At 41.7% G+C, this 17490-nt stretch overlaps 1 protein-coding gene across 5 annotated transcripts in view; it reads right to left on the bottom strand.

The window, feature by feature from the left end:
• LOC123870665 (protein split ends-like) overlaps positions 1–17490 on the bottom strand; it is a 169279-nt gene that overhangs the window by 35139 nt on the left and 116650 nt on the right. For all 5 annotated transcript variants that reach the window (XM_045914019.1, XM_045914020.1, XM_045914018.1 and 2 more), the window contains 8 exons: positions 8798–8996; positions 8175–8300; positions 4698–4865; positions 3700–3867; positions 2998–3123; positions 2015–2216; positions 1329–1491; positions 123–262 (listed from right to left, as the gene is read on the bottom strand). In XM_045914019.1, coding sequence (XP_045769975.1) covers positions 123–262; positions 1329–1491; positions 2015–2216; positions 2998–3123; positions 3700–3867; positions 4698–4865; positions 8175–8300; positions 8798–8996 — 1292 coding nt within the window. The remainder of the gene's footprint in view (positions 1–122; positions 263–1328; positions 1492–2014; positions 2217–2997; positions 3124–3699; positions 3868–4697; positions 4866–8174; positions 8301–8797; positions 8997–17490) is intronic.

Genomic DNA, 17490 nt, shown 5'->3' with positions numbered 1-17490 from the left:
ACAGAAAGGCGGTCGGAAAAATACTGACACTGTATCCACTGAAGCCTCGTGGAGATCCCAGCAGGCAGTTCGCCTTCTTGGTCAAGTAATGGATAGCGAGGAAAGGAGAAAACAGTACTGACCCTGTATCCGCTGCAGCCTCGTGGTGACTCCAGCGGGCAGCTCGGGCTCGGGCGCGGGGCGCGGGCGCGCATGCCTCCGCGGCCGCGGCTTCCTCAGCAGTTGCTTGTAGTTCTCCGCCTTCTTGGACAGGTAGTAGAACCTGCCCACAAACACCACATTACCCAAAGAACACAGTTTATATCATCAAGTCTTCGTCTAGTATAATTTTAGACCTGGTTCTTTAAAGGGGCTTCTACTATCTACCGTTTTACTAGAGGCAAAGGACTAGGGAGTACATGTACTATTAGACTCTAGAGGGGCATGTGAGGATGACAGGCCAGCCACGTTTATCAGAAATTTTCTGTCAGAATAAATCTGTTTTCCAGATTTATTGCTTTTCTGCTCATATATTTTGTACTAGAGCCTGTAAACTTATCTCCAACTGTCAGAATTATGCTGTATCAGATGTCCACTTCTTATGTTCACAGAATGAATGCAACCGAGAATTTCTGATAATAGACAGACTGATTGACCTCATATTATGCCCGTAGTAGAGAGGACTTCTGCTGATTTATGAACGAAACTTTAGACGTTTGACAAAGATAGAATAAGCAATTCGAGTTTGCTGACTGAATAATAAGTGATTACCGTCGCCCATGAATACTTGCAGCACCAGAGAAACTGTCAATGCATTGAAGGCCTTTAAGAAATTTGTTGATCCTCCTCGTGAATAACCCATGTTCAAATCTAGTGGGAAAATCGCAAAAAGGGGTTGGTTCCACAGTTTGCATGTGCATAGAAAAAAAGATCTGGCATACCAGGCAGTCAAAGTGTACCAGCCACCCAGGTGGTGAGGGTTAAAGTGAGGTTATTATGTTAAGTCAGAGGATGGGTAATTGACGTAATCCAGTATTTTTTGACGTAGTAGAGGTTGTACGCACAAAATGGCAGAGCCCTACAGGCAAAAGAAGTGTAGGAAGGCAGAGAAAAAAGTGGCAGGACGATATCATCGAAGTCGCAGGAAAAAAGTGGATGGAAATAGCAATTGACAGAGAGGCCTGGAAAATATGGAAGAGGCTTATACCCGCAGGGGGGCGCACGCCAAAGATGTTTAAAAATACTGTATTTTTTAAAAATACTGTAAAATTGTAATAATAATTTAGTGTGTGGAAAAATAAAGCTTTAATGATAATAATAAGAGGTTGTACAAATGAAGCAGACCGTACCTGACACAGTCCCTCACGCTCTTCCGGGGTAGAAAGGACGCGATCTGGCCGAAGTTCTTGGGGTGCTGAAGGTATTTCTCGCGAAAAAGCTCGCGCTCCGCCCGCGACCACACGTTCCGCAGCAGCAGCTCCTTGTGCTCCGTCTCCATGTCCATGCACCGCTCTGCAACATGTGCCCACATGTGCTCACTTGTTCTTCGACAACACTACGCTACACTGACTCCGTTCCCACTACTTCAACTGATTACTTCAACCGTTGAACTAGACTTTGTTCCCACTAGTTCAACTAATGTACTTGATAGTGTGCTGAATTCATGGAAGTTAATTAAGCGGGGTGATTCACTAACTCAGTGTCTAACTCCAGAGTGAATGAGGGAACTCTCGGTTTGGTCCTGTATCGCTACATTTCATTAGAGAATGAAATCATAGAAAAATAGGGCTGCTTTGGGGTTACACAAACACATTTGGCTATAGCTGTCACCGACAGTCCTTAGTACAAGGCGCGCATGAAGGATGATCAAACACTAACGTACGTGCTGCTAGAATGCGGGCATGGCGAACCAATGCGAGCGCTACTTGAGTTCCCCAACTTCGCTCAGGAAAGCCATCGGCAGCCTGGGTGGTGTTGGACCCAGCTTGGATGGCTGGAGTGCGGAAACCAGAAAAGAAGAAAGAAAGCTGCTCACGGTTGGTGTCGAGCGCGCGCGGATGCCGGGGGTCGCGCAGCAGCGGCGGCACGACGGTGAGGGAGCGCATCTTCTTGTCCTCGTGCTCCTGCTCGTGCAGCCCGTCCGCGATCTCCTCCAGCTCCGCCTCCGACTTGACGCGCGCGCCGAGCCGGTTGAACCGCTCGCGCTCCTCTCGCGCCTTCCGCAGCTCGGGGAACACCTGGGGAAGACACCAAATTTCATATATCAATAACTAAATGATGGCCACGACTCCGTCCTCATGGATTTCGTATTTTTTTTAAATCCTGTGGGAACTCTTTACTTTTCCAGGATAAAAAGTAATCAATATCCGGTTAAACAAATAGACCCTTAAGAATCCCGTAGGAACTCTTGATTTTCCGTGATAAAAAGTAACCTATGACCGTCGCGTCCCCGGGATGTAAGCTAACTCTGAATCAAATTTTATTAAAATCGATTAAACTGTTGTACCGTGAAAACGTAGCAGACACTACACTTTCGCATTTATAATATTAATAGTATGACAAATATTATTGGATGTATTCCCTGAAAAACGTTTCAAGCCATAAAATTGAAATATTATGTATCCAACAGTATTGTGGTTAAATTACATGTTGCATGGCAAAATAAATCCTGAAATTATCCTAGGGCCCTACTGCGATAGTGTGGCAGCTACAGCGTGACGATCGCAATCAATCCTGATTGGTCGACATTCACTCACCATTGACAACAATGGATTGTTGCACCAAGAACACTGTAAACTCCACCACAACAGTTTGTAATGATTGATACAGCTTTTCCAGAATCGACCCTGCGGCTCGATTACGGTCAAATAACAGCGGGACAGAATAATAACGAGCACGTTAGAAAGACAAATACGTTGCCGCATTTACAATTTTTTTTGTGTTCCTTCCTTTTTTCCTCTAACATGGCGGTCGGAACTGTTGGTATTTACAATATTGGTAAGGATATCAACCACTAACCTTCTCGAAGAACTCTCTATTTCTGGCGTCTTTCGTTTTCCTCTTCTGCCCTTGCTCTATCCTTTCCACTCGTCTCAGCCATTCAGACGCTCGCCTGCTGTATTCTTCTGTTAGTGCATCTTCCCTCTGTGAAACAAAATATAATATTGTTAACCGAAGGTCAATTTCTGGCCGAAGCCAATTTATCGGCTGTCATCACAATCTGCAGTCGAAGCTTTTTGTTTTAAATAAAAATAGCAAGCAAACTAACAGGCGGGTCACTTGATGTTAAGTGATTACCACCGCTCATGAACATTTGCAGCACTAGAGAAACCGCCGATGCGTTGCTGTCCTTTCAGGAATTTGTTTATCTGCTGAAGGTTTTTCTGGCCAAAGCCTAAGCCAAAGATTCGGTTGAACTCCACTTAGAAGTAATAAAATTACTTAATTAACCACTGCAGTGCAATCTCATCGCTTTATGGATTTAAAAAGTCAATTTGACCAAATTGATTTCGATGAAAATCAATCCCCAAGGGTTTTGATAGTTTTGAAATCAATTAAAAAGTATGTCCTTTGTTTTTAAACTGATTGGACAAACTAAAACGGACATATTGCCCTCAAAGGGCTAACCTCAGAGCATATGGATTTTATAATTTGCAATCCTTATAATTATTAACCTTAACAATATTGTCAATATTGGTAGGAGTTCAAAGACAATGTTACCTTTTCAGTCTCTTGGCGCACCCTCCTCAGATGGTCCGCGAGTCGTTTCCGGAAGGCGCGGTGCTTCCTGATGTTCTCGTGGTACACCAGCGTGTCTTGCGGCTGGTTGTACAGCGGGTACAGCACCGGCGGCCCCAAGTGCGACAGCATCGCGTGCGCTGCCGTCGCCTACAAACAGAAACAGTTTCAGAAACTACAGTTTGCAGTACATCTTGCGCGCCCCCCCCCCCCCCCCTGTGTAAAAAAAATGGGCTGATTACTTGGTGCAGCAGCGGTTCGACATCAGTACACTCGGATGTCGAAAGCATACCGCGCCACCTCCGCTTTGGCACATGTCTGCAAAAAATTATGCAGAGACGCCGTCGTGATATAATATCGTCTTCGAGTTCGAGTGATGAAGTTACTTTAATTTGCCGGCTCGGTAAAATGCCGGTCGGTTACTGGATATGATGCAGCCACGCGGTAAACCAAATCTCAACCGCGTCTCTGCCGCGCTTACCGCACCAATCACGAACGTGACACACAAATAAAGGCGCTCGGTAAGCTTTCGGTACCGCGTATACCGAGCGTGCTGATATCGCACACAACAGAAGGAGATCAGAGCGAAGAAAGAAGAAGTCGTATCGTTGCAGCACTGACTAGTCAGAAAACAGAAAACCTGTAGAAAATACAAAATGTACTTGCCTGCATATATCTTGTTTTGCGTTGTATGTGTTTTTTCTGTATTGATCTCGTGGTGTACAATAAAGGTGAACGCACACTTATCCGAGCCGAACGCATCGAACAAAACGCATTTTAGAATTCTGTATATGAAATCTCATGAAACCTCGCACACTTTCCCGCGTCGAATCGTCCGAATCGGAAGTGTGCGAGGTTTCATGAGATTTCATATACAGAATTCTATAATTCCTTACGTTCGACGCGTTTGGCTCGGATAGGTGTGCGTTCACCTTTAAAGTATATTCATTCATTCATTCAAAATAATATGATCAACGTACCTTCTTCCTGTTGTCCGCGTAGATGCACTGCGCTAAACTCCGATGTCGCGGCGGCGCCTCCTCAGGCTCCTCAGTCAGCGCGGGTTTCGACGCAGACTGTTCCAGCTCTTCCTGCTTCTTCTTTAGCTTCTGGAGCGTCGTTTCCGACAGCGCCATCTCTCGATCCACCTGCAATTAAATATACAGTTTATGTATTTGCATAGTGCCCGGATTTGTCACCCAACCTGGAGCCCATGATATCGCCTTGACATCATGGTAAGGCCTAGACTGGACTTCGTCTGTGGTGGCGTTTGCTGGCGCGCGTGTTGTGACTTTTTTGAGTGTTTTTTTTTTGTTAAAACTAACTGAAAAGCGCTCTAAGGGGGTGCCGTGCGTATGTCGGCGAGCGGCGGCACAGACGGGGTCCATACTTGTATAGTTTAGCTAACTTGTTCAAATAACAACAAACTTGACATTGGCTAATCATTGTAAAAGCCAGACGAGAGAGAAAAAGGCCTAGACTTTAAGAACGATAACTGGGTAAGGTGTTTCGTCTGGTCAGCGGGGTGGTTCATTAACTCAGTGTCTAACACTGAATGATAGCCACCAAGCTCATTTTTAGGGTTCCGTACCTCAAAAGAAACACTAGGAAACGGAACATTTATAGGATCACTTTGTTGTCTGTCTGTCCGTCTGTCGTGTCTGTCAAGAAGACCTATAGGGTACTTCCCGTTGACCTAGAATCATGATATTTGGCAGGTAGGTCTGATATTCCATTTTGCTTTTCAGGTATGGAACCCTAATAATATCAAACTTACGAAATCCATAAAAGTTTTCTAATTATGCAAAGTCTTACTAGGGGACTGACCATAATAACAAAGTTTTCACCTGGGATTTAATCAAAATGTTCCGCTATACCTAGGTATAATTTACATTGGGAAAGTTTGCCATTAAAACGTACCTATATTAGATCCCATAAATTTCCAGCAAGTTTATTGCACGTAGTTTTTGCTCTACAATCTCTGTGGGAGGAGTTATTAAAAGTTGTTTTTGTTATTTATAGCTCCCGAGGTCCACGCTATGTAAATAACGTTAGAACGGGCTAACATTAGCATTTATAGTACCTCTATTACGCATAATTTCTAAACCTCAAGAATTTAGAAAAATCTAACTTGAGTTTCCGCAGAATATTCAGCCAGTGAATTAGAAATGAAAAGATGTACGGAACAACAGCTCAATTCGCTATAATCCGCCAGCAGACAAATCTGTATGGTATTGTATAGAAGTAGGCGTTACTTTGCGGAAGTCCATGATATACAAAGAATCAAAAGCTTAATTTGCTATAATCCGCTGAGAAAGGCATGGTACAACATGCAGTATGCGACATGCATCACCCGCCCTCCCACTGCTAAGCATGCAGGAAAAGCCAGCCACCAAGCAAGCCCCAAATACCACCACGTAACATCACACAAATCCACCAGAACACACTCGACGCACGTTTCGTTTCGACACCGGAGCATCCTCAGATGTAGACCTTACAATGCACCATTGCAAAGTGATGGATTTGTGTGATATTGCGTGGTGGTTGAAGAACTCATTACACTAATATTATAAAGGCGAAAGTTTGTGTGTATGTGTGTATGTGTGTATGTATGTATGTATGTATGTATGTATGTATGTGTGTGTGAATGTTTGTTACTCCTTCACGCAAAAACTACTGGACGGATTTGGCTGAAATTTGGAATGGAGATAGATTTAGCACATTTAATCCTGGATTAGCACATAGGCTACCTTTTATCCCGGAAAATCAAAGTTACCACGGGATTTCTAAATACCTAAATCCACGCGGGCGAAGTCGCGGGTATCGGCTAGTTCAGAATAGGTAAAATCCGTTGCTCCGTTGCGCGTGATTGAAGGACAAACCAACAAACACACACACTTTTAATTGGACTTTAATTAAACACATTTATAATATGGGTAGTTATGGGTAGTGATGATAAACGTTAAAACATAATAAATACCTAACATGTTTTGGCAATCAAACAGTTACATTCATAAAAAGTACAGATAAGCGTTATCACGTGCAACATGAGACGCGTGACGTCACCGTCAGCATAATGTTTTGTAAACATCCGCTTGAATTACTGAATTAATTAATTAATTGAATTACTTTCTGTGTTGCTGGCTCAGTATTTTATTTCAATACTAGCTGACGCCCGCGACTTCGTCCGCGTGGATTTAGGTTTTTCGATATCCCGTGAGAACTCTTGGATTTTCCGGGATAAAAAGTAGCCTATGTGCTAATCCAGGATATTATCTATCTCCATTCTGAATTTCAGCCAAATCCGTCCCGTGGTTTTTGCGTGAAGGAGTAACAAACATACACACACACATACACACATACACACAAACTATCGCCTTTATAATATTAGTGTGAAGTGTGATAGTGTGACTAGATCATGCGCGCGACTTCGTCTGCGTGGACTAAACAAATTGCAAAGCCTTCATGAGTTGGATTTTCAAAAATCCTTTTTTTTTTTGGATGTCTACGTCATATTAGCTATCTGCATGCCTTTCAGCCCGATCCGTCCAGTAGTTTGAGTTTTGCGCTGATAGATCAGTCAGTCACATTTTCTTTTTATTTATTTAGATGCACTGAGATAGATTTATTGAGACTGCACTTTCAACCCCCTATTTTACCCCCTTAGTGATTGAATTTTGAGGAATCCTTTCTTAGCGAATGCCTTAGCTACGTCATAATAGCTGTCTCCATGCCTTTCAGAGCGATCCGTCCAAAGGTTTGAGCTATGCGTTGATAGATCAGTCAGTTAGTCAGTCAGACAGTCTGGGTCTCCGATAATCTCCGAAACAAATGATAAAATTTGTAGAGCCAACTGTCAACCAATCTACAAACTTACGTCGACCGAAGTATGAAGTTGGCATGTTGTATGTGATTTTGAGGAAATTTCAATAAAAGCGATCATATTACATTTACGACTGCATCAATCTGTCGACACGTGTCGGTAATCGGACGCGTGACCTGATTATGGTTTTATTTTGCTAACAGGGCGGGTTGTTTGTTACCTACTAAAATGATTTGATGGTTCTTGAAATGTACTAGTTATTCTAGATTGATATAACAAAGCCTAAACTGCATCTTGTTCGATAATTAATTATTATTAAAATATGATTGCATAGAAGCAGGCGTTATTTTGCGGAAGTCCATGATATACCAGGAATCAAAAGATTAATTACGACTTGCACCGCTCGCCATCCTAAGCATGCAGAAAATTCCAGCCACCAAGTAAGCCAGAAACACCACCACGCAACACCACACACATCCACCAGAAAACACTCGGCGCAGGTTTCGCAACGACACCGGAGCATCCCTCAAGAGATGTAGACTCCACAATGCACAATTGCAAAGAAATGTCTCCGCAATTGTGTTAGGTAAGAGTTTTTAGAACTATAAGAGAGGAGAATCTTGCAGTGCCTCACCTTAGATATTTGCTGTAGAAGATCATCTTTAGTGGTGCGAAAGCTCTGGTCCTCCACCGTGGGCTCCGAGGGCGGGTTGGGCGACAACACCTCCACCGTGTTGTTGTACGAGTTCATAACCGGCTCCTGGAACATGCACAATGATACTTTAGTTTCACTATCAGACTTGGGCGCGTTTGGGACCCTCCTAACTTTAGTTTTAAGTTAACGTAACTAATTATCACCACTACATCATTGTTTGACAATCAGAAAGTGTACTATAGTACCCAAATTTAATAAATGACTTTGACTTTGGTCATTGATCTAAATAACTAAATAGCACAGATTGGTCATTAAAAAGTTTAAACACATACATAATGCACTCTACCAGAGTGAACTAGAGTGTGGGAAGTCCTCGGTTTGATCGTGAATAATATGTCAAAGGAGATCATTCAAGGCACGTACAAACAAAATATACCGTTTGAAAGTGCCGGCCATAAAATAAAGTGATTTCTTCGATAACTTCTGATTTACTACAAGGTCTTGACGAAGGCGAGACCGGGAACAACTAACACCGGGTGGATGAGCGAGGCTGAGGAGGTAAGGCATATTGTCCAGCGGTGGTCCGCAGACTCCGTACTCACCCTGGTGTCGACGCGGAGCTGCTGGTGCGGCTTGGCGGCGGCGAGGCGGATCTTCTTGAAGGGCGGCGGGTCGGCGGGCGGCGGGTGGTGCGCGGGCGGCGCGGGCGGCGCCAGGTACGCGGAGCCCAGCAGCGACATGCGCGCGCCCGCGCGGTACTCGCCCACCGCACCACCGCCGCTGCCGCGCGCATAGCTGTCCCTGCAACGCACAAAAACACACTGTTAACGTATTGAGGGCAACATCGGCTATGACTTAACAATGTAGAATAAAATATAAAATATACATGAAGAACTGTCGTACCACAGCCTGAAAAGATACTGCGTGGTCGACGGAGACATCTAGACAGAGCAATTCTTGCGGAGTAACTGAGGTAAACGCGGGAGGAATCATAACAAAAGTTGGCAGAACAAACTTAATTCTTTTACTTGAAGTGGATCATTCGTTCTTCAGGTAGGTGCTGCGACGGTAAACCCGGTTCGACCGAGCCATCAGTCACTAGGAGTTTTCTTGGCATATAAAGGGAATTCAATTGTTAGGGGACCGCACCGCCTTGTCAACAGGGATCATTTTACTGCTCACGATTTTCTGCTAATTTCTATTTTTTGGAAATGGTGAGCTCGCGATATATTCGCTATACCTACAATGTGATTTCATATCATTATGATCAACCCATTTCCGGCCAACTACTGAGCACGGGTTTCCTATTCAGTGAGAAGGGTCTATATAGTCTGCCACTGCCCAATGCGGATTGGCAGACTTCACACACCTTTGAGAACATCGACAACTCTGATGTTCCGCACGATATTTTCCTTCACCGTTAAAGCAAGTTATATTTAATTGCTTAAAATTCACATGACTCTCTAAGTCTTAGCAATAAGACCGCCTTTGCATACAATTGTTTTGAGTTTTTAGTTTCTTTGTTTTGTCTTGGTTTCATGTTTTGTGTGCAGTAAAGGTTTTCTATTTACATAACTTATCTATAACTTTGAAAAGTTAGAGGTTCGTGCCCATCCCGGGCATACTCATACCATCATCCCATACTCCCGACCTTCCGAAATGAAGGCGGACGTCTTAATCACTAGACTATCACCGCTTTTTAATGATCACAAGGTTTTAAATATTAATGTAAACAATTTCAACTTCCCGACAAGGCCGATAAACAATTAAATTGTATAATCAAACCACCCCGTTCCCATACCCCGCATTGATATAACAAAGCAGATAACATTGTTTTGTTGCGAACTCCATGACGTGGCAAACAGCAAAAGGTTCTCGACTCTCGTACTGCTAGGTGATACGCTCAGTGTCTAACTGAAAGACAGCCATTGAGGTCGGTTGGTTCTACATTGCTGCTTCACTGAGTGATATCTAAATATCGTTTCGTAGAAAACCTTCAATGGATTAAAGAATTAGCTCGCTGGCTATCATTCATTTGGAGACATTGAGTTAGCGAACGCTGGTGCGACGCAATAGTGAGACCTTATCACTATCAGGCAGGTACGGGTATCATTGCAACGACCCATATTGGCATTTTATCGATTATCTTCGCGATAACCTTTCGATAACAATAATAAATTGTTATTCACAAGAAGCACTTAAACATATATTTATACCTATTTACCTACTTAAAAGGAAAATGTCGAACAGGAAAAACGTTTATATTGTATCCACCCTAGTTGCTGTCGACCTGCATTCTTGTACACGATGCAGGTCATCGCGAGTTGCGACAGCGGGAATACTAAATACTATAGTGAGATGACGCCCTTCACGTTTGCGACAGAGCCATAGATAGATGGATACATAGAAAACTTTATTGCACACAAAACATGAAATAATGAAGACAAAACAAAGCAACTAAAACTAAAAACAATTGTATGCAAAGGTGGCCTTATTGCTCAGAGCAATGCTCCACCAGACAACATTTGGTGAAAGGAGAAATTAGATGTGTTGGATTTACCGTCCGTTATCCATAGCAGTTGAAATTGAAATTTATTTTCTCTGTTCGGTTTTACAAAGTTAGCACTTGTCACCCAAATATCAGAATGACTAAGTTTAATTAAAGCTTGCTCTGCCGAATTTAGACCACTTGGTTTAACCCCTCCTCCGTCTCACCCCTGTGCATAGGACCTCCGTATGGAGTAACTATATCTTTAGGCTTTGGTATTGCCGTCTGAACTGTACATTCGCTAGACGGCGGCACATAACTGTGCGTCCGACATCAGCTGCTGCTGTGTGTATTATATTATTCCAGTTCCGAAATGCGACCACGTGGCCGATAACGTGGACCGATCTTCCACGCGTTATCAAAAGTAGGTTATATTATTGAGATAGAGATTGTGGGGAGCAATGAGAGGCTATATCTGAACTGTACGTTCGCTAAACAGCGGTATAACTGTGCGTCAGACGTCAGCTGTGTGTATTATTATTCCAGTCCCGAACTACGACCACGTGGCTGACAACGTGGGCCGATCGTCAGTTTTCACGCGTTATCGAGAGCAGGTTATATGTACATAGACTGAGATCTATTGAACCTATGTATAGAACCCACTTTGACTTTCCTGAAACGAGATAGCGTTATATTGCTGACATAAGCCTGTCTCGTTTTAACTTAAGCTTAGGTCTGAGCATCACATAGCGTCATAGCGTACAGGCTATGTATCTCAACCATAGAAACCTCTTTCATAGTTTCGCTCGCGTGGCATTTCTAAAAATCATTTCCCAGTCCGTACGTTGTATTACTTACTATTTTATTCTGTGCCCCCTTTGTGGCGTCCCCATGTCAAAAGTTTTTTTTTTCTCTCTTCTGGCTTTACAAAGATTAGCCAATGTCAAGTTTGTAGTTATTTGTAACAAGTAAGTTAAAATATACAAGTATGGACCCCGTCTGTGCCGGCACTCGCCGACATACGCACAGCACCCCTTTAGAGCGCTTTCCAGTCAGTTTTAACAAAAAAAACACTCCAAAAAGGCAGAGCACGCCCGCCAGCTAACACCAACACAGACAAAGTCATATCAAAAGTTTCCCACTAAAGCGGAGCGGAGACGTGTGAATTATTCGTAAGATATCATTTGATTTTTTTGTTCCCATTTGCGCAACAATTGCTTTATTTGCAACTCTATAGACAAAGAGCCTGTGAGGGCCACACCTTCATTATTTTATGAAAGCTGAAAGTCTCTCTGCGCATTATCCCCAACACAGGGACGAACGATCAGCGACTTTGAAGTTTGGATCACGTAGCTTTGGCAGATAACAAATAGATACACTAGGTTTTTTCAGTGAATAAATCCACACTAACATTTTTGTTTCGTTATGGCCTCTTGAAATTGTCTTGTGAAATATTACGCAATGTGAGGAATCCGATTCGACTTAAAAAATAACATTTTAATGAGTTAACGGTTTAACGATACAGCTATTCGACATGTCAGGTGTAGATATGATTCAACGCTGTAATTTTCCGCTTAGCTCCTACAAAACAACTACTTTCACTAGATGATTCTAATATTATGCAAGTGATTATTATTTTTCAAAATCTCAAACTGAAGATACCTTTTAATTACGCACTTCTCCATACAAAAGCATTATGCTGTAATTATTCTATTACCTATTTATTTCTGGTAGTTAAATATATAAATTATTACACGCACATAAAAGGAAAACTAGAAGGCCTTTTGAACTAGTGTTGTTTATATCATCATCATCAAAAGTGAAAACATTATCAAGTCATCTTTTTAACCCCCGACTCAAAAAGATGGGTGTTATAAGTTTGACGTATGTATCTGTGTATCTGTCTGTGGCATCGTAGCTCCTAAACTAATGAACTGATTCTAATTTAGTTTTTTTTTATTTGAAAGGTCGCTTGATCGAGAGTGAGAGAGCTATAATCCAAGAAAATCGGTTCAGCCGTTTGAAAGTTAGCAGCTCTTTTCTAGTTACTGTAACCTTCACTTGTCGGGGGTATTATTTTTTAATTTACACTTGTTACAAATCTGATTGTACACATTTCCTCTACACTCCGCTGAGGTGGACACGGGGCCTTAATTGAGATGAAATGTCTCAAAAAACGTTTTAGCATTAAGTCTAGGTAGGCAGAGTTAGGCCTCAGCGCCACATCGTGTGGCATGGGGGCCTCAGCGCCACATCGTGTCGTCTAGGCTTGGAGGAAACTTCTCGCTGTCGAGCATAATAGACGGCATGATTGGCAGTAAGACGAGCTGGAGTGTGATGGTCTCCTTCTGTGAAACTGTCATAACACTGAAGGAGGCCGCGGAGCGGGTGCGAGAGCTGTCCGCTGACGCTCACCCATGCCGCAGAAGAAGACAGGGGAGAAGAAGGAGACATTACGCTCATCTTCTCCCTCACTAAAAACTGTGCCGGTTTAACGCTGAGACGTCTCAGTCGCATACGACACCCGGGATCCTGAGACGCCTCTAACCTGACGTGGACGGCACCGCTGGGTTTTTGCTGGGTATGCTGTATGAATGCAACATCAAATGCATTGCCAGTGAGCCCCACATACCCGCTTTTGAGCGGCATGCGTAATTGCATTTTTACCAGCGGAAAAAAATAAATAAAAAAAAAAAAAGGTAGGTAGAGTTAGATCATGTGAGTGGACATACACACACATACACATACATACAGCATTGCAGATATGTATTATGCGCGACCTACATACCAGCAAGGGCGAAAGGTCTATCCGGAAGGGTGCACGCTCTAGCTTGTTTGTTTAGTTTAGATTTTGGAGCACATGCAAGGCGTAGGGCATTTGTACATTCTCCCTAATTACTCAAAAAAAAAAATTATTTACGCAGCGCACCCCACGGCAGCTCTCAATTGAGACGATTTCCGACTTAATTCACAGTATTGCAATTTTCGTAAGGATATCTAATTTTATTGAAAACAAGTGTAAATTAAAAATTTATAACACCCCCGACGATCCAAAGTATTTGAGTTTTCCAAAACATCATTTTCAAATAAATAATTATGTATTTAGGCAACGTCCATCTTGACAGCTTGACATTTGTCAATTGACATAATATTAAGAACCTAACGGTTATCTAACCTTCTTTTATACAAGAAAACTAGAAAAGAGCTGATAACTCTTAAACGGCTGAACCAATTTTTTTGGATTATAGCTAAGAACACTCTCGATCAAGCCACCTTTCAAACAAAAAAAAGTAAATTAAAATCGGTTCATTCGTTTAGGCGCTACGATGCCACAGACAGATACACAGATACACAGATACACAGATACACAGACACACAGATACACAGATACACACGTCAAACTTATAACACCCCTCTTTTTGGGTCGGGGGTTAATAAAATGTATGTCACTCAGGAATAATGTGGCTTTCTACCGGTGAAAGAATTTTCAAAATCGATTCAATAATTACAGTTGCTTCCTGGGATAGGTTCCTTCCTTCTTTTACTTGTAGGAAACATACAAACTTTGCCATTGAGTATATGTGCTAAAAAAAAATTGCGAGACTTTCCACCGCGATTAATAGCCTCATCGGGTGACAAAAGGGCTGGCTCAGTTTTTGCGCAACGGATCAGCCTGGCTGTCAATTTCAATTTAAAAAAACTTTACTTCTTTATAATACCTATTAGTGTAGATAGATATTATTCGGCTACATTTTATAGTGGATGGAAATCTAGCTTGGATACGTAACATTGCTACTTGTTACTTAGTAAACAAAGTTATGTTTACGGCGCCACGGAAACCAGTTTAGTGCGTTGTTAACCTCATTTGACTACTTTAGATTACATATTTCCCGCCGACATCAGTGCACACTACACAGAAATCTCTAGAACATCTCATATTGGACCAAGAGCCAGCGAGGGCCAGACCTTCGTTATTTTATAAAAGGTGAATGTTTCTCTGCGTATTGTCCCCAACACAGGGAGGAACGATCAGCGACTATGAAGTTTGGATCATGGCGGCTTTGGGAGATAACAGGTCAAATAAGTGTAAAAAAATTACATCATCACAACATCGGGCGAGTTTCCATCCTTATGTCGTCGACATTCCATCTACACGCACGAAACGTTTTGCGTCTTCATTCCTCATACGCATGGCTAAGGTTTGGAATACTCTTCCCCGATCTGTGTTTCCTACCAATTACAATCCGGGTATCTTTAAAACAAGAGTGAATAGGCACCTTCTAGGTAAACGCGTCACATCTTAGACCACATCATCACTTTCCATCAGGTGTGATTGTGGTCAAGCGCTTGCCTATCGTGAATAAAAAAAAAAAAAAAAAAAAAAAAAAAAAAAAAAAAAAAAAAAAAAATTACATCAAAGTATAAAGTGCATTTTTTAAATATTTTCTTCGGAAAATAAATAAATTCTTCTTTATTAGAGAAATAACGTCATGCATTGCCACTTGCCAGACACTTAGTATCGTGGTAACCTCCCTGCCAGGCATCCTTACTTTTAAACTTAAAGGTGTCTGGCAGGGGGTACCCACAAGTGTCTGGCAATGCAAGACGTGTTCCGATGAAAATATTAAAAAAATTACACTTTACACTTTGCCGTAAACGATTTTTTATACCTTTTTTGATTGCTATCTCCCAAAGCTAACCCGATCTAAACATAGTCGCTTAACGTTCTTCCCTGTGTTGGGAACAATACGTAGAGAAACTTTCAGCTTTTATAAAATAACGAAGGTCTGGCCCTCGCTGGCTCTCACTCTATATCCACATAATTAACATTTTCCAAGTATTTCCACTCCATTCTGCAGTAAAATACTGGATGGACGACTTTCACTGTAAAATGTTAAGTTAAAATGTGTTATAGTATGTAGATACTATGTTCAAACTTAAGTGGTTTTTAGGTTCAAAGTTCACCTAGGTAGATAAATTTTTATTTTCTAAGCCTCTATTTTTTTATGTAATACTAGGGAATGCCCGCGGCTTCGCCCGCGTGGATTTCGATTTTTTTAAATCCCGTAGGAACTGTTTGATTTTCCGGGATAAAAAGTAGCCTATGTCCTTCCCCGGGATGTATCCCAAGTCTGTACCAAATTTCATTAAAATCGGTTCAGCGGTTGGGCCGTGAAAACGTAGCAGACAGACAGACATACTTTCGCATTTATAATATTAGTATGGATAAATAGCGAGCAAACAAGCAAGCGGGTCACCTGATGTTTATTTGATTTTACTTTATTTATTTAAACAACTTAGATATCTATACTTCTCAAAATTATAAAGAGGAAAGATTTGTTTATTTTTTTTGTAATTGATAAGCTCTGAAACTACAGAAGCGATTATAAAATTCTTTCCCCATTAGAAAGTTTATCTAAACTTTATCCAGTAGTAACTACTATAAATGACATATTCGGAAGAAGTTGCGGGCAAAAACTAGTGTACTATATTATTATCTATCTTTATTCTTTTAGATAGATAAACTAACAGTATAAATAATTATGTTCTTATAAATTATTATAATAAATTCATAGATAATTCCTTGTAATTATTTCAAAATCTATTAACCCGTTTAAAGTATGTTTTCGACCAATCAGGGTTTGTTGTTACGTGACGTGATAATTTTTTCTCTCATAATCTGATTGGTAGATAATGCCGTTTCGGAACTTCAGTGGAAACGCGACCTTAAAATCGCTTCCGTCTATGTGACTTGAGCTTAATGAAAGCTGCTATGGTACAAAAACTGCGAGGTCATACAAAAACGAAGATCGTGTCGCAACTCCCTTGACTTTGCCAAAACATAAATAGACCGGCGACAAACCAGACAATCGAGTGAAAGAGTGGAAATAAAACATAAAAACAATAAAAACAACTCGCTGGCCGCCGGCCAACCGGAGCAGTTATGAAACACGGCCGAAATAAGCCGCCAGAAACTAACGTGTTTGGGAAGCTTTTCCAAAATCTTGGGTTCCGCTGCCAGAGCTGTATGCCAAAAACTTGGGTTCATGCTGCTAGAACTAGAACGTTTATGAGAAAATCTTGTGTTCGTGCTGCTAAAACTGTTTAAGCAAAAAACTGGGGTTCGTGCTGCAAGAACTGTTTGTGCAAAAAGCATTGGGTTCGTGCTGTTCGAATCGTTTGTGCAAAAAAGTAAAAATATTGGTTCGTGCTGCCAGAAGTTTGTGCAAGAAACATTGGTTTGTGCTGCCAGAACTACTAATATTATAAACTAGCTGATGCCCGCGACTTCGTCCGCGTGGATTTAGGTTTTTCGAAATCCCGTGGGAACTCTTTGGTTTTCCGGGATAAAAAGTAGCCTATGTGCTAATCCAGGATATTATCTATCTCCATTCCGAATTTTAGCCAAATCCGTCCAGTAATTTTTGCGTGAAGGAGTAACAAACATACACACACACACACACACACACATACAAACTTTCACCTTTATAATATTAAGTGTGATGCGAAAGTGAGTTTATTTGTCCGTGTGTTACGTTTTCGTCTGTTTTTGCTATGTTACTATCATAACTACTTACGACTAACATGATTGAACAATCACACTTCACACTATCCCACTAGGCGAAAGTTTGTGTGTATTTGTATATTTGTTACTCCTTCACGCAAAAACTACTGGACGGATTGGGCTGAAGTTTAAAATGGAGATAGATTATAGTCTAGATTAGCACATAGGCTACTTTTTATCCCGGAAAATCAAAGAGTTCCCACGGGATTTTTAAAAAACCTGCATCCACGCGAACGAAGTTG

This window comes from Maniola jurtina, chromosome 13 (assembly GCF_905333055.1).
Source record: "Maniola jurtina chromosome 13, ilManJurt1.1, whole genome shotgun sequence".
Classification (NCBI taxonomy): Eukaryota; Metazoa; Arthropoda; class Insecta; order Lepidoptera; family Nymphalidae; genus Maniola; species Maniola jurtina.
The sequence above is the reverse complement of the archived record's forward strand: the minus strand, read 5'-3'. Positions and strand labels throughout refer to the sequence as shown.